This window comes from Rhinolophus hipposideros (assembly GCF_964194185.1).
Source record: "Rhinolophus hipposideros genome assembly, chromosome: 1".
Taxonomy (NCBI): Eukaryota; Metazoa; Chordata; class Mammalia; order Chiroptera; family Rhinolophidae; genus Rhinolophus; species Rhinolophus hipposideros.
In genome coordinates, this window is record NC_138047.1 from 75,992,780 (window position 1) to 76,017,492 (window position 24,713).

General features: G+C 34.7%; 1 protein-coding gene across 1 annotated transcript in view; it reads left to right on the forward strand.

Annotated features, from left to right (window-relative positions):
- The window catches only part of BANK1 (B cell scaffold protein with ankyrin repeats 1), a 336,084-nt gene extending 314,197 nt beyond the window's left edge, over positions 1-21,887 (forward strand). Inside the window, exons 13-17 of the mRNA XM_081062310.1 lie at positions 797-860; positions 18,501-18,530; positions 19,539-19,594; positions 20,852-20,916; positions 21,172-21,887. Coding sequence (XP_080918436.1) covers positions 797-860; positions 18,501-18,530; positions 19,539-19,594; positions 20,852-20,911 — 210 coding nt within the window. The 3' untranslated portion in view covers positions 20,912-20,916; positions 21,172-21,887. The remainder of the gene's footprint in view (positions 1-796; positions 861-18,500; positions 18,531-19,538; positions 19,595-20,851; positions 20,917-21,171) is intronic.
- The last annotated feature ends 2,826 nt before the right edge of the window (positions 21,888-24,713 follow it).

Genomic DNA, 24,713 nt, shown 5'->3' on the forward strand with positions numbered 1-24,713 from the left:
AAATTCATGTTCAAAATATTTATTTGATACACTTATATACTGCAAAATGATTCCCACCATAGTGCTAGCTAACGTTTTCATCACGTCACATAATTACCATTTCTTTTTTGTGCTGAGAACATTTAATATCTATTCTCTTAGCAGCTTTCAAGTATGTAATATGGTATTGTCTACAATAATCACCTGGCTGTACATTAGAGCCCCAGAACTTATCTATCTTATAAGTGGAAGTTTGCACCCTTTGACCTTATCTTATAACCGTAAGTTTATACTTCTTGTCCCCCACTCACCCTTCTATCTCTGTTTCTATGAGTTTGAAGTTTTAGATTCCACACATAATGATATCATACAGTATTTGGCTTTCTCTCTTTGATGTTTCTCACTTAGCGTAATGCACTCAAGGTCCATCCATGTTGTCACAAATGGCAGGATTTCCTGCCAGTGTAGATCCCAGGTGTTAGATTGGTAAAACAGTTCCCAAAGTAACTGGGCTCTGGGTTCCAATCCTGACTCTACCACCTATAGCTGTGTGATTTGGGAAATTTACTTAACCTCTCTGTATCTCAGTTTCCATATGTGTAAAATGAGATGATGACATTTTATATGTACTTCATGAAGTTATGAGGATTAAATTAGATAATACATTTGAAGTATCAGGATAGTGATTGGGGCGCTGTAAGTGCTAATTAGTACTAAGTAGTCATGGTGGTACTGGTGATAGTAGTTAATGTTTCATCTTAATCCGTGACAAATTTGTAAATCTCGACTTCTGTTTTCTGGTTGTTTCCTCATTTAGGAAAAACTACGTCAACTACGAGATAGTATTGTTGGGAAAAGACCCGAAGAAGAAAATGTCTATGGTAAGTAAAATTTGCCTATTATTCAAAAATGATAAAGTGATGAAGTGAAAAATGCAAGAAATATGGAGTCAAGCATGACTGAATTCATATCTATACTCCATCACTTCCCAGCTGTGAGACTGGACGGTGTTTTTAATCCTTGTCTGCAAAACATGAATAATTATACATATATCTGAAAATGGTTGTATGAGTTAACATATAAAATATTAATATTTCCACCTTCTCTGACCTATAATGGATGTTCACTAAATGCTAATAACTTTTTTCTTTGATTTCTATGTAAGTTGAAAACCAGATAATTCTGCTCCAGTTTCTTTTATATACAAGCCATTATACACAGTATCAAATTTTTAAGGAACCATACTTCTCAAATAAGGTAGAATAGTCTCAATATAGTTAGTTCTCACAATTGTCCACATGTGGATTATTATAAATTGCAGATCTTGGGTTGCCTTCCCTTGCATCTAGCACGCTCTTGGCAATGCAGATTCCCCTCGCTAATAATTAACAGTTGCTCCCAGTGGAAAACAAAAACCACTCGTTTTAATGTTAACACAAACCAAACATTATTAAGATGGTAAATCTTCTCCAAAGATAAACAACACATTCCAAAATTGAAAATAAATTATATTCTCACTATCTGACCACTCTTTCCCCACGTCCCTACTCATGCACAGATAATTAAAAACTCATAACCACTAGCAGAGCTTGAAAACTTTCATCTCTTCCATTTTCAATAATGTCGCATAGATTTTAGCTAGTGCTTCATGTTGAAATTCACCCTCTTAAAATTCATTTTCTTTTCATATTTTTAGGTTGTTATCTACTTTTCTATAGAGAATTCTTCAAGTTCTCTCGAAATGTTTTCTAAGACAGAAATACACTTTCTAAAATAATTAAGGTCATAAATATGGGACTAATTTACAGAAGACTGAATTCTGTAATCCTCCATTCTAATGTGGAGTAAGATTAAAACTTTAACAATGTATAAAATTACAAAACATATAAATAATTTTATTAAGGAACATTAAGCTAATCTTTATTGACTACATACTATATACACTTAATATTACCTTATTAATTTCTTACAACAATATTTTGAGGTAGACATTAGTTCCAATTTGTAAATAGGGAAACTGAGACTGAGAAACTAAGATGCCCAAAGACACACAGATTAGAAACTACGGACTATTTCTGTTTGAATCCAAAGTCAATACTCTTAATCATTGTTGTCTTAGTTTGGAATCAACTAGCTCCCCTTCCAGCCAATGCAAAATAAGTAGTATCAGCTAAATTCTCCCTCTGTACAGAACACTAATAATTGGGCAGAAATATGAGAACTGATTTCAGGGAGTGGACAATAGGTAACCTAAAGCTATAATCCCAGAGACAAGCAAAGTTTATGAGGTGTCTCTGCAAAGCAAGGCAATACTGTTGAACTGAGGAGGCAGAAATCAGAGATCAGGGCAGCTAAAGCTGCCAGAAAGTGTGTGGTGAGTCACTGAAGAGGTAGCTGTGTAGATAGGTAGGCTCAGAGGGAGCGAGCGACTCCACAAGTCTGTGGCTGAGAGAAGGGCTGTACAAGTGCAGAGCAAAACCGCTCAAGTCGTACAGATAGCAGTTTCCAGGGCATTGAAAGCAGAACAGAGACAATAGAGTTTGAGCAGAGCCAGGGGAAAGCCATACTGGGATATTTGATTCTCTGCCCAGCCCAGAGTGGAAAGGTTTTCTTAACACTTTGTGAAAATACCTGGCATCCTACTGTGATACCCAAGAGAAGTAAGGATTAAGGACCTAGACTTAGAGTAAGACTAACTCTAGACCTGCCCTAACAAAAACCAAGCCCCTATAAGATCCACATGGAAGACAGAAAAAAACCCATAATATTTTATATCTACCTACTTTATATAATTTTCAGTGTTCCTCATTCCTTAGTGTGGATCTGAGTGTCTGTTTTTAATATCCCTTCACCCTGTATGACATTTTTAGCATTTATTATATTACATTTTGTTGTCTGTGAATTCTCTGATTTCATTTATCTGAAAATGTTTTTATTTCAACAAATTTTTTAAGGATATTTTCTCTGGATATGCGATTCTGAGTGGTAATTTTTCTTTATAGCACTTTAAAGATATTATTACATTGTCTGTAGTCCTCCATTTTTCTGTTAAGAAATTAGTGAATATTTTTATCCTTTTTCCTCTGTATGAAATGTGATTTTTTTTCCCTCTGGCTGCTTTCAGGCATATCTCTTCTTATTGGCTTGATGTACTGTGACTACAGTTTGTCTCTGTATAGGTCTCTTAACAGTTATGCTAATTGGAGTTTTTTTAAAGTTCTTGGAACTGGATGGAGGTGGTTTACATTAAATTTCACAAATTTTGGCCATTATTTTTTTTTTAATGTTTTGCCCAAATTTACTCTTTTATCCTCTGGGACTCTAATTACATTCATGCTAGGTTATGTTATATTGTCCTACATGTCTCCGAGGCTCCATATTTTTTAAAGTGTTTTTGTCTCCCTGTTCATCATATTAAATAATTTCTAGTAATCTTAAGTTCATTAACTCTTTGGTTATATCCAATCTGATAATAAGCTTATCTGATATTTTTTTTCATTGCTTTTATTGTAATTTTAATTTCCACAATTTCCATTTGGTTTTATATAGTTTCAATTTTTCTGCTGAGATTCCCTATTTATTCACTCTTTAAAACCGTACTTTTAAAAAATATAATTATGTTTATCAGAGCTGCTTTAAAGTCTTTGTCTGCTAAAGCCAACAATGGGATCATTTCAGGTTCAGTTTATATTGTTTAATATTTTTTTATTTTCTATAAATTACATTTTCTTGTTTCTTCATATCTTTTTCTTAAATGAATACTGGACATTACAGATAATCTGTTGTATCATCTAGATTCTGTAATATTCCTCTAATGAGTGTAGGTTCTTCCTTTGACAGGTAGTTTGATTACTGACATGAACTTGTGTAAGTTTACCTTTATGCTTTTTTCAGAGTTGACTTATAGAACACCCAATGTGTTTTCTAAGGCCCTCAGTTGTACTGAGCCTACACTTAAGTTGGGAGTTATAGCTATGAAGAAGGAAAAGATATGAAAACAACCATACAGATACAAAGGGTGCAGATAAGTGGAATCATATGATTGTAAACGTTTTATACAGTGAAGTTCAAAGTATGGAGTATGAAGAATCAGGTACAAAGAAGAGGAAAGGGTAAGGTAGGAAGTATGAAGAGCCAAGTGTAAGGCATGAAGCAGAAAGAGGTACACTTTGTCTCTAAATAGACTCTGATAAGTTAAGGATACATATTTTTGTTATAAAGCAATCATAAATAAATGGATGATAGATAGATAGATACATAGATAGGAAACTAGTAGAGGAAATAAAATGAAGCACTAAAAAACTATTTTATTCACCAAAAATAAAGCAGGAAGTTTGAAAAGGCAGAATATAAACAAAATGGATTGGTTAAAAACAAACAAAAAAAGATGGTAGTATTAAACTGAGTCATATACAGAGAACATTTTATTTCCCAGATGGGAGGGGGGTTGGGGGCTAAATGGAAAGGGGGAAGGGATTAAAGTACAAATTGGTTGTTACGCAGCAGTCATGGGGATGTCGGGTATAGCATAAGGAATATAGTCAATAATAATGTAATAACTGTGTATGTTGTCAGATGGGTACTAGATCTATCGAGGTGATAGATGGGATAGGGGCTGGGGGCAGGGAGAAAAAGATAAAGGGATTAAGTTGGTAGTTACAAATTAGTCATTGGGATGTAAAGTAAAGCATAAGGAATATAATCAATAGTATTGTAGTAACTATGTATAGTGCCAGGTGGGTACTAGACTAGTCAGGGGGATCACTTCTTAAATTATATAAATGTCTAACCACTATGCTGTACTCCTGAAATTAATATAAAATAATATTGAATGTCAACTGTAATTTAAAAATTTAAAAAGAGGAGGAAAAGGTAAAAAGGAACAAGAGGTTCAAATTTCCAGGTAGAAAACAAATAAGTCTTGGGGATGTAATACACAGCACAGGAAATACAGTCAGTAGTATTGTAATAGCACGGTACAGTATTAGATGGTTACTGGAGTTATCATTGTGATCACTTCTTTAGGTATACAGATGTTGACTAATTATGTTGTATACCTGAAACTAACATAGCATTGTGTGTTAGCTATATTTTAATAAAAACCTTTACAATTTTTTTAAAATAATAAACTAATTCACATCAATAACTATGTTAAATGTAATTGTATTAAGTGCTTTATTTAAAAGGTTAACATTTTCACACTGGATAAAAACGTAACACACCACTTTACGCTGTTTAAAATGCATGCATTTTAACTATAAGACACAAATAAGTTAAAAGTGAAGGATATAAAGGATTTACTATGCCAATAGTAAGCATAAGAAAGCTGGCATGGCTATATCAATATAAGACAAAATAAACTTCAATACAAAAGATTACAATGGATAAAAGATAATATTACAAAATGATAAAAGGGCAGTTCACTAGGAAGATAGAAAAGTCCTAAATATTTGTGTCCTTTATAATATATATATGATATTATATAAATACTATATCTATATATATATATATATATATATATATATATATATATATATGTATTTAATAAAAACTCATGGAGAAATATTTGATAGGACTCAGAGATGTTTTCACTTCTTTTTCAGTAACTGATAGAACAAATAGACAAAAATCATGATGATAATAGAAGATCTAAACAACTCTGTCAACTGATTTGACCTAGTTGACATTTACAGAACAAGAAATTGAAAAAAGTTCAGAAGACAAGTGTGTTTGAGGTATTCATGGAAGGTTCACCAATATAGGAAACACGATGGACTATCAAAAAAGTTTCAGTGAATTTCAAAAGATTGAAATCTTTCAGAGAATGTTCTCTGAAAGATTTCATTCTTTTAGAATCATATTCTTTTACTACAACAGAAATATATACAATTTAACTAAGAAATTAGAAAAAAATCTCAACATATTTAGGAATTAAAGACATTTCAAAATAGCCCATAAGTCAAATAAGAAATCACAAGAAAACTACATCTTAAATGATAATGAAAAACAATATACCAAAATTTGTAGAATGCAGCTAAAACAGTATAGAGAGAGAAATATATTGCTATAAGTGTTATAATAAAAAAGACCAAAGCTTAAGATCAATGGTCTAAGTTTTCACCTTAGGAAACTAGAAAATGAAAAGCAAACTTAATCAAAAAATAGGTAAAAGAAAAAATATAATAAAGATAAAAAATAATGAAAAATAAGAGATGAACAATAGAAAAAATTAACAAAACCAAATATTTATTATATTAAAACACAACTAAAATTGTAAGCCCATGGCAAAAATGGTCATGGAAAATAGAGAAAACAAGAGTCACCTATATCTGGAATTAAAATGAGACTATCATAACATGTCTTAGGGACATTAAAATGATACTAAGGAAATATAATTAAATTATTGCCAATACGCTTAACAAATTTGACAAAAGAGAGAATAAATCAATTAAAAAACAAAATTACACAAACTGACTCAGAAAAAAAACTGTATTTCTCTGATATATATGTATGTATATACGTATATATGTATATATATATTACCTCTGTATATTCTGACATTTAAAACTTTGTTAATATTTTGCATATTTGTCACACAAGAATAGAGCTAGGAAGAAGACAAAATGAAATATAAGCAAAAGAAAATTAACCTGGTGGTGCTACACATAAATAACAAATCCAAACTGAAAGCAGAATAGAAAAAATAAATAAATAAATTTAGAAAACAGCACATTCTAAGGCTAAAATTTAAAAAAGAACACTACATTAAAAAATCATGTTATATACTTCATTTAGTAGGGCTTATTTCTCTACAGGGGTATAGTTTAGCAATTTCAAAACTACTTTATACGTCATCAAAATGGCGGCGTGAGGTGAGGCTCTGTAAAGCTCCCCTGGAATTTACAACTAATCGAACAACAATAACTCCACAAAGGACTCCCTGCACAGCAGACAGGCAAGACAAAGAGGCCCACTAATGAATTTACCTCCAGGTGGGCAAATTGTGCAAGCGGGGGAGGAAGGAAAGGAGAAGTGTGGAGATGGAGCCGCGCAGGTGCAGGACGCAGACCTAGCTCAGTGCTCCGAGCTCGCTGCATCCCGGAACTGCTGCAGCTATGGGAGAGGGAAGAATTCGAACTGCTAAAGCTCTGCTAATGTCCCACAGGGCTGAGGGGGCAGCATATACCACTGCTGAACCCAACACTCACGATAGAGAACTCGGAGAAAAGACTGAGGGAAGAAGACTGAAAACAGTGGTTTAAGCCCTCATGGCTGAGCAAACAACAGAATCCTTAGGCACTGAGACTAGCCGCCCGCTCTCTACCTTCCCAGAGCTCTCCCAGCCCACACCTGCCCAGTGCTAGAAGTGGAACAGTAGCAGTGTCAGATCAAAAGAACAGAATATTTGCTGTTCTGAGAACTGTGGACCGCAGACACAGATTCGCAGCCCAACTAGTTCCGGCAAAGGGGAGGGAGCTGGGAAGTAGGACCAGCTGTGGTTGAGGTCGCCGCCATTGCTCTGGGCCACCTCTCACAACTCACCCTCTCCCTGGCCCCACCTATCTGGGTGGATCCCTGCAGGGGTAAACAGAACTGCTGAAACATACCGGTTCTGAATCTGGTGCAGGAAGAGCTTTGGAATTTCAAAAGCTCTATGCACCCACAGGGACACTGCACCCTGTGACCCAGGCGAACTATTAACAGAGGAGAAGCCTACCTTCCAGGGAATCCCCCCATTGTGTGAGAGGCTGGAATAGTGCAAAGAAAACATAGCACTACCGTGTGAGAGAGAAAAACAAAAGGCTTCAGTTGAAGAGAAAATAAAACATTCCACCAGCAAGTAGTGGAAAACAAAAGAAAGACCTCTTCCTATCAACCTGTTGCAGAAGCCACTCCTGTAGATGTCTACAAAGAGAAATAATAAATCAGTAATTGCCATGAATAACCAAGGCAACAAGACAGCTCAGAAAGAAAGTGAAAAGTCTCCAGAAAAGGAACTTAGAGATATGGAAATATGTGATTTAAATGACAGAGAATTCAAGATTGCAGTTCTGAAAAAACTCAACGAGATGCAAGAAAACACAGAAAGGCAGTTTAATGAACTCAGAAACACAATCAAAGAACACCATGAGCATTTTACAAAAGAGATTAAAATTTTGAAAAAAACAAATAGAATTTCTGGAGATTAAGAACTCAATAGAAGAAATTAACAATAAAATATCCAGATTAGGTAGTAGAGTTGACCAGATGGAGGAAAGAATCAGTGACATCGAAGATAGGAACCTGGAATTTGCACAGATGGAAGAAGAAAGAGACTTGAGACTTAAAAGAAATGAAAGAACTCTACAAGAACGTTCTGACTCCATCAGAAAGAGCAATATAAGAATAATGGGCATACCAGAAGGAGAAGAAAGAGAGAAGGGAACAGAGAATATATTCAAACAAACTGTTGATGAGAATTTCCCAAACTTGTGGACAGAACTGGATCCTCGAATCCAAGAGGCAAATAGAACACCTAATTACCTCAATCCCAACAGTCATTCTCCAAAGCAAATTGTATTGAAGCTGTCTAAAATCAACGACAAAGAAAGAATCCTCAAGGCAGTCAGGGAAAAGAAGATGGTAACCTACAAAGGAAAGCCCATTAGATCATCATCAGATTTTTTAGCAGAAACTCTACAAGCCAGGAGGGAGTGGAACCAAATATTCAAACTATTGAAAAAGAGAAATTATGAGCCAAGAATAATATATCCAGAAAAGATATCCTTTAGATATGAAGGAAGAATAAAGACCTTTCCAGACATACAGAAGCTGAGGGACTTTTCGAATACATGACCTGCACTACAAGAAATACTAAAGGAGGCTATTCGACCACCATCAACAGGGACAGTTTGTGGCAACCGAAACATAAAGAGGGGGAGAGTAAAGGCCTGAACCGGAAAGGGGAATAGAGAAAGTAAGCGTGCTGAAGAAAATGGAATACTCTAAATATCAAACTTTCTTTACATAAACTAAATGGTAACCACTAAAAAAAAATTCAGAACTGAAATATATACTGTAATAAAAGAAGAAACAGAGGGAAACATCATAGAATACCACTACACAGAAATAATAGACAACAAAAGGCAAAGAAACAATGGAGACACGGTCTTACCAGAAAACTAAAGAAAGAATGACAGGAAATCCTCACATATCAATAATCACCCTAACTATAAATGGACTGAACTCACCAATAAAAAGGCACAGAGTAGCAATTGGATCAAAAAACTAAACCCAACCATATGCTGTCTCCAAGAGACACATCTCAGCTACAACGACAAGCATAGACTCAAAGTGAAAGGGTAGAAATTGACACTCCAAGCAAATGGTACCCAGAGAAAATCAGGTGTAGCCATAATGATATCAGATTAAACAGACTTCAGGGTGAAAAAGATAACAAGAGACAAAGATGGACATTTCATCATGGTAAAGGGGATTATATAACAAGAACACATAAGAGTCATCAATATTTACGCCCCCAATCAGTGAGCACCGAAATATACCAAGCAACTACTAACAGAACTAAAGGGAGAAATTGACCAAAACACAATTATACTAGGGGACCTAAATACATCATTGACAGCTATGATCATCCAAACAGAAAATAAATAACGAAATAGCAGCCCTAAATGACACATTAGATGAAATGGACATAATTGGCATATATAGAGCACGTTATCCTAAAACATCAGACTATACATTCTTTTCGAGTGTACATGGAACATTCTCAAGGATAGACCATATATTGGGACATAAAATCAGCCTCAGCAAATTTAAGAAGATAGAAATCATACCAAGCATATTCTCTGATCACAAAGCTTTGAAATTGGATATCAACTGCAAAAAGAAAGCAGGAAAAAACACAAATACATGGAGATTAAACAACATACTTTTAAAGAACGACTGGGTCAAAGAAGAAATTAGAGGAGAGCTCAAAAGATACATAGAAACAAATGACAATGAAAATACATCCTACCAAAATTTTTGGGATGCCGCGAAAGCAGTTTTAAGAGGGAAATTTATATCATTACAGGCCTATCTCAAGAAACAAGAAAAATCCCAAATAAATAATCTCATGTTACACCTTAAAAAACTAGAAAAAGAAGAACAAGTGAAACCCAAGGTCAGCAGAAGAAAGGAAATAACAAAAATCAGAGCAGAACTAAATGAAATAGAGAACAAAAAGACAATAGAAAAAATTAATGTGACAAAAAGCTGGTTCTTTGAAAAGATTAACAAAATCGACAAACCCTTGGCTAGACTCACTAAGATAAAAAGAGAGAAGACACTAATTAACAAAATCAGAAATGAAAAAGGGGAAGTTATCACGGACACCACAGAAATACAAAGGATTATCCAAGAATACTATGAAGGACTATATGCCACCAAATTTAATAACTTAGAAGAAATGGACAAGTTCTTAGAAACATATAGCCTTCCAAGGCTGAATCATGAAGAACTGGAAAATCTTAACAGGCCGATCACCAGTAACGAAATTGAATCAGTCATCAAAAACCTTCCCAAAATCAAAAGTCCTGGACCAGATGGCTTCACCAGTGAATTCTACCAAACCTTCAAAGAGGATCTAATACCAATCCTGCTCAAACTCTTCCAAAAAATTGAAGAAGAGTCAGTACTCCCTAACTCATTTTATGAGGCCAACATTACCCTGATACCAAAACCTGGTAAGGACAACACAAAAAAAGAAAACTACAGACCTATATCTCTGATGAATACAGATGCTAAAATCCTAAACAAAATTCTAGCAAATCGAATACAACAATGCATTAAAAAGATTATTCATCACGACCAAGTGGGGTTCATCCCCGGGGCACAAGGATGGTTCAACATTCGCAAATCCATCAATGTGATACATCACATAAACAAAATAAAGGACAAAAATCATATGATTCTATCAATTGATGCAGAAAAAGCATTTGATAAGATACAACATCCATTTATGATTAAAACACTTACTAAAATTGGTATAGAAGGAAAATACCTCAACATAATAAAGGCCATATACGACAAGCCCTCAGCTAATCTCATAATTAATGGTGAAAAGCTGAAGCCCTTTGCTCTACGTTCAGGAACACGACAAGGTTGTCCCCTATCACCTCTGCTTTTCAACATAGTGTTGGAAGTCCTCGCCAGAGCTATCAGGCAAGTGAAAGAAATAAAAGGCATCCAAATTGGGAATGAAGAAGTTAAATTGTCACTCTTTGCAGATGACATGATGCTATATATAGAAAACCCTAAAGACTCCACCAAAAAGCTATTAGAAACAATCAATGAATACAGTAAAGTTGCTGGCTACAAAATCAACGTACAAAAGTCCATTGCTTTCCTATATACCAACAATGAAATCTCAGAAAAAGAGATAGAAAAAACAATTCCTTTTGCAATTGCAGCAAAAAGAATAAAATACCTAGGAATAAACTTAACCAAGGATGTGAAGGACCTATATGCTGAAAACTATAAGACATTTTTGAAAGAAATTGAAGAAGACACAAAGAAATGGAAAGACATTCCGTGCTCATGGATTGGAAGAATCAACATATTTAAAATGGCCATATTACCCAAAGCCATATACAGATTTAATGCAATCCCCATTAAAATCCCAATGGCATTTTTTAAAGAAATAGAACACAAAATCATCAGATTTGTTTGGAACCACAAAAGACCCCGAATAGCCAAAGCAATATTAAAAAAAAAGAGCAATACTGGAGGTATCACACTCCCTGATTTTTCCTTGTACTACAGGGCTACAATAATCAAAACAGCTTGGTATTGGCGGAAAAACAGACACATAGACCAATGGAATAGAATTGAGAACCCAGAAATACAACCACATAAATAGGGACAGATAATTTTTGACAAAGAAGCTAAAAACATGCAGGAAAGACAGCCTCTTCAATAAATGGTGCTGGCAGAATTGGATAGCTACGTGCAAAAGAATGAAACTGGACTGCTATCTTTCACCATGTACCAAAATTAATTCAAAATGGATCAAAGACTTAAGCATAAGACCTGACACAATAAACTGCATTGAAGAAAACATAGGTACTAAACTTATGGACCTTGGGTTCAAAGAGCATTTTATGAATTTGACTCCAAAGGCAATGGAAGTAAAAACTAAAATAAACAAATGGGATTATATGAAACTGAAAAGCTTCTGCACAGCAAAAGAAACTATTGACAAAATAATGAGGCAACCAACTGAATGGGAGAAGATTTTCGCAAACAGTTCCTCTGATAAGGGGCTAATATCCAAAATATACAAGGAACTCATGAAACTCAACAACAAAAAAACAAACAACCCAATTGAAAAATGGACAGAGGACCTGAAGAGACATTTCTCCAAAGAGGATATACAAATGGCAAATAGACATATGAAAAAATGCTCAACATCGCTAATCATCAGAGAAATGCAAATGAAAACCACAATGAGATATCACCTCACCCCAGTCAGAATGGCTTTCATCAACAAAACAAATAGTAACAAGTGTTGGAGAGGCTGTGGAGAAAAAGGAACTCTCATACACTGTTGGTGGGAATGCAGACTGGTGCAGCCGCTATGGAAGGCAGTGTGGAGGTTCCTCAAGAAATTACGAATAGAATTACCATATGACCCAGCAATCGCTCTCCTGGGTATCTACCCCAAAAATATAAAAGCATTTCTCTATAGAGACACGTGTACTCCAATGTTCATTGCAGCTTTGTTTACGGTGGCCAAGACATGGAAACAACCAAAATGTCCTTCGATAGATGAATGGATAAAGAAGTTGTGGTACATATACACAATGGAATACTATTCGGCGTTAAGGAAAGATGATATAGGAGCATTTGTGACAACATGGATGGATCTCGAGAGAATAATGCTAAGTGAAATAAGTCAGATAGAAAAAGGAGAGAACCCTATGATTTCACTGATATGTGGTATGTAAACCAAAAAGAACAAGACAAACAAATGAGAAACAAAAACTCATAGACACAGACAATAATTTAGTGGTTACCAGAGGGTAAGGGGGTGGGGGGTGGGTGATGAGGGTAAAGGGGATCAAATATATGGTGATGGAAGGAGAACTGACTCTGGGTGGTGAACACACAATGGGATTTATAGACGATATAATACAGAATTGTACACCTGAAATCTATGTAAATTTACTAACAATTGTCACCCCAATAAAATTAATAAAAAAAAAAAAAGAAAGAATGACAGGAAATCCTCACATATCAATAATCACCCTAACTATAAATGGACTGAACTCACCAATAAAAAGGCACAGAGTAGCAATTGGATCAAAAAACTAAACCCAACCATATGCTGTCTCCAAGAGACACATCTCAGCTACAACGACAAGCATAGACTCAAAGTGAAAGGGTAGAAATTGACACTCCAAGCAAATGGTACCCAGAGAAAATCAGGTGTAGCCATAATGATATCAGATTAAACAGACTTCAGGGTGAAAAAGATAACAAGAGACAAAGATGGACATTTCATCATGGTAAAGGGGATTATATAACAAGAACACATAAGAGTCATCAATATTTACGCCCCCAATCAGTGAGCACCGAAATATACCAAGCAACTACTAACAGAACTAAAGGGAGAAATTGACCAAAACACAATTATACTAGGGGACCTAAATACATCATTGACAGCTATGATCATCCAAACAGAAAATAAATAACGAAATAGCAGCCCTAAATGACACATTAGATGAAATGGACATAATTGGCATATATAGAGCACGTTATCCTAAAACATCAGACTATACATTCTTTTCGAGTGTACATGGAACATTCTCAAGGATAGACCATATATTGGGACATAAAATCAGCCTCAGCAAATTTAAGAAGATAGAAATCATACCAAGCATATTCTCTGATTACAAGGCTTTGAAACCGGATATCAACTGGAAAAATGAAAGCAGGAAAAAACACAAATACATGGAGATTAAACAACATACTTTTAAAGAACAACTGGGTCAAAGAAAAAATTAGAGGAGAGATCAAAGGATACTTAGAAACAAATGACAATGAAAATACGTCCTACCAAAAATTTTGGGATGCGGCGAAAGCAGTTTTAAGAGGGAAATTTATATCATTACAAGCCTATCTCAAGAAACAAGAAAAATCCCAAATAAATAACCTCATGTTACACCTCAAAGAACTAGAAAAAGAAGAACAAGTGAAACCCAAGGTCAGCAGAAGAAAGGAAATAACAAAAAGCAGAGCAGGGCTGAATAAAATAGAGAACAAAAAGACAATAGAAAAAATTAATCTGACAAAGAGCTGTTTCTTTGAAAAGATTAACAAAATCGACAAACCCTTGGCTAGACTCACTAAGATAAAAAGAGAGAAGACACTAATTAACAAAATCAGAAATGAGAAAGGGGAAGTTATCACGGACACCACAGAAATACAAAGGATTATCCAAGAATACTATGAAGGACTATATGCCACCAAATTCAATAACCTAGAAGAAATGGACAAGTTCTTAGAAACATATAGCCTTCCAAGGCTGAGCCACGAAGAACTGGAAAATCTAAACAGACCAATCACCAGTAAAGAAATTGAATCAATCATCCAAAACCTTCCCAAAAGCAAAAGTCCGGGACCAGATGGCTTCACTAGTGAATTCTACCAAACCTTCAAACAGGATCTAATACCAAGCCTGCTCAAACTCTTCCAAAAAATTGAAGAAGAGTCAGTACTCCCTAACTCATTTTATGAGGCCAACATTACCCTGATACCAAAACCTGGTAAGGACAAAACAAAAAAAGAAAACTACAGACTTATAACTCTGATGAATACTGATGCAAAAATCCTAAACAAAATTTTAGCAAATCGAATACAACAATGCATTAAAAATATTATTCATCACGACCAAGTGGGGTTCATACCTGGGGCACAAGGATGGTTCAACATCCGCAAACCCATCAATGTGATACAGCACATAAACAAAATAAAGGACAAAAATCATATGATTATATCAATTAATGCAGAAAAAGCATTTGACAATATACAACATCCATTTATGATTAAAACACTTAATAAAATAGGTATAGAAGGAAAATACCTTAACATAATAAAGGCCATCTATGACAAGCCCTCAGCTAATCTCATAATTAATGGTGAAAAACTGAAGCCCTTTGCTCTACGTTCAGGAACATGACAGGGCTGTCCCCTATCTCCTCTGCTTTTCAACATAGTGTTGGAAGTCCTTGCCAGAGCTATCAGGCAAGAGAAAGAAATAAAAGGCATCCAAATTGGGAATGAAGAAGTTAAACTGTCACTCTTTGCAGATGACATGATGCTATATATAGAAAACCCTAAAGACTCCACCAAAAATCTATTAGAAACAATCTATGATTACAGTAAAGTTGCTGGCTACAAAATTAGTGTACAAAAGTCCATTGCATTCCTATATACTAAAATGAAATCTCAGAAAAAGAAATACGAAAAACAATTCCTTTTGCAATTGCAGCAAAAAGAATAAAATACTTAGGAATAAACTTAACCAAGGATGTGAAGGACCTATATGCTGAAAATTATAAGACATTTTTGAAAGAAATTGAAGACACAAAAAAATGGAAAGACATTCCGTGCTCATGGATTGGAAGAATCAACATAGTTAAAATGGCCATATTACCCAAAGCAATATGCAGATTTAATGCAATTCCCATCAAAATCCCAATGGCATTTTTTAAACAAATAGAACAAAAAATCATCAGATTTGTTTGCAACTACAAAAGACCCCAAATAGCCAAACCAATTTAAAGAATAAAGAACAATGCTGGAGGAATCACACTCCCTTACTTTAGCTTGTACTACAGGGCTACAATAATCAAAACAGCGTGGTATTGGCAGAAAAACAGACACATAGACCAATGGAATAGAATTGAGAACCCAGAAATAAAACCACATAAATAGGGACAGATAATTTTTGCAAAGAAGCTAAACACATACAATGGAGGAAAGATAGCGTCTTCAATAAATGGTGCTGGGAGAATTGGATAGCCACATGCAAAAGAATGAAACTGGACTGCTATCTGTCACCATGTACCAAAATTAGTTTAAAATGGATCAAAGACTTCAGCATAAGACCTGACACAATAAACTGCATGGAAGAAAACATAGGTACTAAACTTATGGACCTTGGCTTCAAAGAGCATTTTATGAATTTGACTCCAAAGGCAAGGGAAGTAAAAGCTAAAATAAATGAATGGGACTATATCAAACTTAAAAGCTTCTGCACAGCAAAAGAAACCATCTACAAAATAAAGAGGCAATCAACTGAATGGGAGAAGATTTTTGTAAACAGTGCCTCTGATGAGGGGCTAATATCCAAAATATACAAGGAACTCATGAAACTCAACAACAAAAAAACAAACAACCCAATTGAAAAATGGGCAGAGGACCTTAAAGAGACATTTCTCCAAAGAGGACATACAAATGGCAAATAGACATATGAAAAAATGCTCAACATCACTAATCATCAGAGAAATGCAAATAAAAACCACAATGAGATATCACCTCACCTCAGTCAGAATGGCTATCATCAAGACAAATAGTAATAAGTGTTGGAGAGGCTGTGGAGAAAAAGGAACCCTCGTACACTGTTGGTGGGAATGCAGCCTGGTGCAGCCGTTATGGAAGGCAGTGTGGAGGTTCCTCAAAAAATTACGAATAGAATTAAACCATATGACTAAGCAATCCCTCTCCTGGGTATCTCCCCCAAAAATCTGAAAACATTTATCCATAAAGACACGTGTGCTCCAATGTTCATTGCAGCTTTGTTTATGTTGGCCAAGACATGGAAACAACCAAAATGTCCTTCGATAGATGAATGGATAAAGAAGTTGTGGTATATATACACAATGGAATACTATTCGATGGTAAGAAAAGACGATATAGGAACATTTGTGACAACATGGATAGATCTTGAGGGTATGATGCTAAGCGAAATAAGTCAGACAGAAAAAGCAGAGAACCATATGATTTCACTGATATGTGGTATATAAACCAAAAACAACAAAAGAACAAGACAAATGAGAAACAAAAACTCACAGACACAGACAATAATTTAGTTGTTACCAGAGGGTAACCACCAGAGGGTAAGGGGCATGGGGGGTGGGAAATGTGGGTAAGGGGGATCAAATATATGGTGATGGAAGAACTGCCCTAGGTGGTGAACACACAATGGGATTTATAGATGATGTAATACAGAATTGTATATCTGAAATCTATGTAATTTTACTAACAATTGTCACCCCAATACATTTTTAAAAAAAAAAAGTCATTAGTAAACATAAAAAAACTACTTTATGCATATTATAGAACTGAGTAAACAAATAAATGCACAATGGATAATGAGAACTGGTTTCCTATTGTCAGAGAAGGTAATTACAACTAAGGAAAGAAGGAAGCCTAGAATGAATCTTGTGGTATTGGATTGGAATTGGAGGTAACAGTATAACAACTCATGGTTGCTAACATATATATATATATATTACAGAAAAATACAGAAATATGGTTGTGATATATACATATATATGTATATTTATACATATATACTAGATCTGTTGAATAAAATGCAGAATAACTGGACATGCTTTGCATGCATTGCTGATGGGAGTGTGATGTGTTGTGGTGACTCTGGAAAATTTAAATAAGCACTTACTATATAGCCTAGCTATTCCACCACTAGGTATTTTTTCAAGAGAAATGAAAGCATATGTCCATCCAAAGACATGTTCACAAATTTTGTAACAATTTCATTTGTAACAGCCAAACTGGAAATAGTAATCCAAATGTCTAAGTAGGAGAATAGATAATTATATTGTGGTATATTTATACAGTGGATGCATGCTATTCAGAAATGAAAAGAAATACCTACTATTACACACAACAAATGTATGATGAGTGAAAGATACCAGACACAAAGGAGCACATGCTATGTTTCCGTTTTTCTGGAATTCCAGATAAAACTAATCTAAAGAGATATAAATCAAATCATGGATTATCTGGGGTAATGGTAGGGAGCACAAGAGGATTTTCTGTGGAGAGAAATGTTCCTTATCCTTGTTCGGTGTATAGATTTGTCAAAAGTATATACACTTAAAAATGTTTGAATTTACTGTATGTAATTATTATTGAATAATGTTAATTTCAAAAAAATGGAGCAGCCCATGCTAAAAGAATGTCAAAGCAGAATAACAAGCTTTTATTAAGTGTCAAACATATCTAAAATCAGAATACTTTGGGACAAGTGTCAGGAGAAAAAAAGACAAAATTAATAAAAGATATGGTTTCACATTTAGTGGATGGAGGTTAGTATTGTTTTAAATCAGATTGTGAAATTCCATGCGCACTTTAAAGAAAAGTAGTGAAACAATAAAAAGAAGAGAGCTTAGAATATTGAGCAAAACTCTGTGTTTTATTTCCTTTTTCTTCTTTTTTTTTTAATCTTTTAGATAAGCTCACCATTGTGCACCATCCAAATGGTAAGTCCCTGGTATTTATTGAAGGATTTAGGTCTGAAACAAAGCACATAGTAAAACAATTTCAATATAGATTAAACCTAGTATGATTAGGCAGGTCAGTGTAAAAACTCACATAGATTTTGTATTTATATGCAAAACCACTTGACATCCAAAATAAATTGTGATGTAATTCTAGAATAGCCATGCTAGAGGCATTGTTACATGGTAAAAGAAGCATGTACTTTGAGCTCTGGTTGACCTGGCTCTTCATAATTTACTACTTGTGACCTTTGGCAAGTCACTTAAGGCCTCTGTTTCTTCATTTGTAAAATATAGGTAAGAATTCTACCATGGGAAATTCTATAAAGACTGATGATGATATATGTAAATAAGAGCTGATATTTATGAGTGGACATTATTGATACGCGTAGAGCAAATGAAATTGAAATGACACTTGAGATAGTGATTCACTTTAGTATGATGGGGAGGAATGTGTGCAGAATATTGGGAGGGCAAAAAGAAGGATGCTGTTGGATAATCTAGAAACAGCTGTCTATGGCCTGAACCAAAGCATTGACTGTGGGAATGGAGAAGCAGTAGAAGTGAGCCATGAGGCTGGGATGGAAAATGGGAAGCCTGTGGTAAAAGCAGAAGAGCCGTAGCATGGGCCAATGAGGAGTAGTAGGAATAAGTTTTCTTATAAAGGGTACTTTGCAATTGGCTAATCCTGGTGAATTGGGGAAAAGAAAAAGAGAAAGAAGGTGCAATCAAGTGGAGGTTATTATTCAAAGGTGTTGGATTACTTCTGAGCTGAAGCAACTCCTCAGTATGCTCGCCAAGTCGATCTTTTGGGGAGGAAAAGTTCATAACATACTTGCCAAGGGTACCTTTTCAATATGTCCCTTCATCTCTTTAGTAATTTTTCTCTTTACCTACATTCTACTCTTTGCATATATATTTTTTTCAAGTGCTGAATAAATGGTTAAATGTGCGAATGACTAAAGAGATAGTAACAGTTTGTATTTCTAGGTAATGAAACTGTCCACAATGAAAATATGTTATACAGTATACCCTTAGTCAATAAGGTAGGTTGTATTTATCTTAATTTTTATAAAAGGCAAAAAGATAAAAAAAAAACTTTGTTGAGAACATAAAATCCTTCTATTCTGACTATGCTTTGAAACATTCTGGAAAATATGAATAACATAGGTTATATAAGCATTTGTGAGCAAAATCCAGTTTAAAGAAATAGTTTAAAGAAATTAACTATTTGGGGAAAAGCAAGTAAAAGAACTCAAAGGAAAAGGGCATCAAGGCCAAAGTGTGGCTAAATTCCATATGTATGGACCAAATAAATGTTAGTGGAGGTATGAATACATCTTCTTTAGCAATAGGAATATGATAAGTCTATTTATACTCCTTAAAGTCTAGTTATAGGAAAAAAATTTAACCACAAAATATTGTTCATGTAAATAGGCATTACTTCACAGTGTAAAGTTAACTGAAAATAATAAGAAGCTAAAAATAACACTAGACAAAGACAGCAACAACTGAAAACCAAGACCAGTTCAACACTGATAATGAACCCACCAAAAATTGCTCTTCATAAAAATTATGTTATTCCAACTGTCTGTATATGTGATGTAGGAAATTTGCACTGTTACCCAGGATCATGTAGCAACTGGATTTATTGCTATAATCCAGAATTAGAGCCTTTAGTAAGTTCTCATAATAAACCAATTTTAGTATACCAAATTTTAATAACCCTTAAGCTCACTAATGTTTCAAATAAATCATAAAGTAATCATAAAACTCATTCACCCTTAAGAACTGATTGAAGTATTTGCATTTCTGGATCATTTTGTGGCCCATCAATGAGCTATAGACCTAATGAGCCTACAATATCTAAACTCATTAGATTCAATCAACTGTAGCAGAATTGTAGGGTACCACCTTGGCCCAGGAATTTATGAAAATGACTTTGTCAAACAAACATCCTTCTACAGGATCTAAAGGACTATACAACCATGACTTTCTTTTTCTTTTTCTTTTTTTTTTTTTGAGTCAGATTTTGGATAAGAGAAAAAGAATACAAATTCCCAACACTTGGGCTGTTCTCTCTCAAAATGGAAATAAAATTTGAACTCAAAGACTTTGATGTAGTTGAGCTTTACAATAATTCTTTCTTTATAAGATGGAGGATTATCTTGCCAGTTGCCTCTACAAATCTGTTTTTCCATGACTGTGAAAACCAACTGTATGATTTTATCAAGTTTCTTTGCTCAGCCTTAAAATGAAGAAATGCTAGCTCGCTCTGTATCTTTCTTTTTTTTTTTCCTTAGCTTCCTCCTCGACTCCAAGTTGAAAAGGAATTTGGTTTTTGTTGCAGAAAAGATCAGTAAGGAAGGTAAAAAGAAAAAGCTATATTTTTTAAAAACCTGTATCAGTTTTATTAGGGACTTGAAGGAATCATTCGTCTAGCAAACAGAATACTTTAAATATTTCATATCCTTCTCCTGAAAGAATAAACATGTGTATTTTTCAAGCTAAAGGTGATTGTTCCTTAGAAAGATTTATGTTTAGGAGTGATTTTATGCTAGCTAATCAATTTCAATTGATGATCCCTTATTCACTCATACATTTTCTGTGATCTCATTCTCAGGTTATTATAAAGAAACAAGAATCTGCAGACACTGCTCTCTGGGTGAAGCAAGCTTGCATTTGGATTGTCTACTGTCTTTAGGGCAAACCTATACTATGGAAGCAAAAGTAATCCTCTGGATTTCAGATTTTGTTACTGCCACAATTTATTGGCATTGTACATGCTTCAGATGGGTATATCAAGACTAAAATTGGATGCCGTACAGCAATTGCATTCTTTGAAAATTCTTGCATTTTACAACGTACTTTGCCACTGAAGCAGCTATTTTCCATTTTAAAAAATTAAAGAAAAACAAGAACAGAGAAGTTAAATGTTCTGTAGTGAAGTTACTAGGTCTGTTTGAGGAACTAACCTTAATAAATTACTACTCCTGTCCTTAAAATAACATGAAAATACAAATTTGTTTAGTATATATTGCCTTTTAAGTGGTTGGTCCATTCTCTGAATTTCTCATACTCAAAACTGTAATTAATATTGTCACATCATATTTTCAGATAACTTCCCTTATGTAGTGCTTAATTGCATATAACCCTGAGAACATTATTTTCTAACTTTCTGTGTCTTATGTTAGTACACATTTCTACAACCTATATTCCTTATTAAAAGGTTTGCAATTTCATCAACTTATTTCTAAGATACAATTTATTAGCTTAGAATAGAAAGGAGTTTTTTTCTGTGATTTCCATGAAAAATTGCTGCAAATAAAATGAATGTTTAAAAACATGTCTGACCTTTCAAAATCAGTGTATGAAAATTAACCACTAAATTCTTCTGACCTTAGCAATTTACAGAGAGAAGCCTACCGAAATTTTAAAAAATAACTAAACTTGATTAATTCCACTGTGTAGAGTCCATAAAGTAGAATAAACTCCAATGATAATTTTCTAGCTTCTAAACAATGATAGGAATGTCTGTTCAAAGTGAATCTGCAAAATATTGTTATAGGTGTCTCAGTACTATTGACATTCTTAAATAAGCTCAAGTTGTAAAAAATAGCTTAATTAATCTTTATTAGAATGTGCTTTTGATTATGACATTTGGCAATTCAGTTCATAGTTTCACATCCAAGCTTTCAAGAAATGGCATGCTGTTCCACACACACAGAACCCACATTTCTGTGGACTGTTGCACCCAAATAGCTAGGAAAAACAATAGAAAAACTGCTTTTCTTCATCCATAAACTGTACATATATGTATCATCTCTAAGAACTTCTATGTTGGCCTGTGGCTGATGCCTATAATTCCACCATTGGCTTTATTCTTCCTAAAAAATGTGAAATCCGGTGACAGGTAAAATATTAACTTTCCTAATTATAATGCAATTACATCATTTCTCACCTGAGACTCAATTTCAAGAGTGGAAGTAGGAGATAAAGCCCGCGTGTTATTCGGATCTTTAACTTAGGTGGAAATCTAAATTCAGGACTTCTAAATACTACCCTTATGAACTGGGCTGACTTAGAATAAAACCATGGCAAAAAGCCCCTTTAATAGCCTATTTCCCTAGACACTTGGGCCCTTGAAATCTTACTGCTTTGTCATCACAAAGAAGCATGGAAAAAGAAGCCAAAAAATCACTTAGGTCCTCCCTGTTTCCCTCACTGTGACTCTTCCCATTCTTGGATGAGTAGGTTTTACCAGAGTGGAAGTTGAGTAGAGTTGATTGGAGAAGGTTGAAGTTGGGGAATCCGGAGGACTCCATATCAGCCCTGTTGCATGGAAGGAAGAGATGAAAAGTAGAGAAATGCAAAGGCAGAAGAAGATTAATGCAAATTTAAGAATGATCCCAAATGAAAATGTTCCACGAGGAAGCAATACTCTTAAATCTCTAGGCTTCACCCCTATCGTATAGAACACTTTTCATGAAATTTGAGCCGCACAAAAAACAGAAGCTTGGTCTTAGTGATGGAAGATCAGAGGACAGGAGCAGAGGGGCAGGGAAGTAGACTGACTGGAACACACTTTCTTTAAACATTTCAGATATTTCTCAAAGAGCCCTTGTCACTGAGAGAAAGGAAGGACCTCCATGGGAGATCTTTTGAAGATTTTGTGCTGATTCTGGAAGCCTGAGCAGCCAATAGTTACTATACCTTATCTTTTCCTTCATCTCTTCCTCAAATCAGATTTGTTCCTAAGCAATTACCCCCAACTTGATCCAAGAGCCAAACCCTACCTCAGGTTCTTAAATTTACCAGGACTCTGACTTCTAGAGAAATTTGAACAGGTACTGAATGTTATCAAAGGAGTTTTATGTTTAATATTAATTCCTTTCTTTTCTACTAGTCAATTTTCAAGAATAACAAAGAGGAAACATATAGACCAGTGGTTTTCAAATGAGGCATTTTTGCTCTTCTTGCCCCAGACATTTGGCAATATCTGGAGATATTTTTCCTTGTCATGACTGCAGAGAAGGTACTCCTGGCATCTAATATGTAGAGACAAGGGATGCTAATAAACCACTAGGATAACACAGGACAAAGAATTTTCTAGGCCAAAATTGTCAAAATTATGGAGGTTGAGAAAACCTGATCTAGACTACAGAGTAAATAAATGCGATGAACACTTAAAAGAGTGTTGTTAAAATAAAAACAGGTAACTTTATACAGAATTTTCTGAAAGTGGAAACACTTATGATAGCATAAATGAATGTCTTTATTTTGCAATACGTATGGCTTAAATTTAAGTGGATCATTAGATACTCAAAAAAATGAATGGCTCTAATAGATTTTCATAAATCGAGCCTTAAATTATTCTACCAATGGAGATTCCAATTTTTAGAAAGTGAAACTATTCTCGGTATTTTTCTAACGAGAACAACCTTGTAACTTGTGTCATTATTATGTCCTATTTGTGTACAATGTAGTTGTGCATCTTAGTTTCTTCTTGTTTTCTCTAATACTCAGGGGGTCTGTTTTAATAACTTGGACTTAACTGAATTTTACTGCATATTGCTTTTCTAAATGAGTAAATATTGAGGAGCGAGATCTGCATTAGGAGCCTGACCGAGCGGATTAGCACCACGCTGATCTGAGGCCCTACTTGCAGCCCTGTGTGTAGCTGTGCAGGCTGGTTACACTTGTTGGCCTGCCTTATTTTGTGGGGTTGACCTTTAAAGGCAGGCACTGCCACTTAAAAGACAGCAAAAAGCAAGATTCTCAATTCAATAGACCTCAAATTTATAAATTACAGTGTATGATTTCCTCAATATTCTCATCTTCAAAATGCAGACGATAATGCTTCTTACATAATTTTATGGATATTAAATGACCTCATGAGCAGAGCCGTAGTGTATTCAAGAACATAAGCTTTGAGGTTAGACTGACCTAGTTTGTATATTAGCTCAGCTGTGTCCCAGCTGTGTCAACTAAGCCAGTTTTTCAGTCTTTTTGAGCCCTATTTGTTCTTTGGTAAAATGGGTATAATAATACCATCGTTAACATAGGTTGTTTGATAATTTAATGTAAGGAGATCATTTAATTAATTTGTCATTCAAAGAGGACTCTTTTGATGGCAAAATGGAGTACCACTAATAATTATGATGG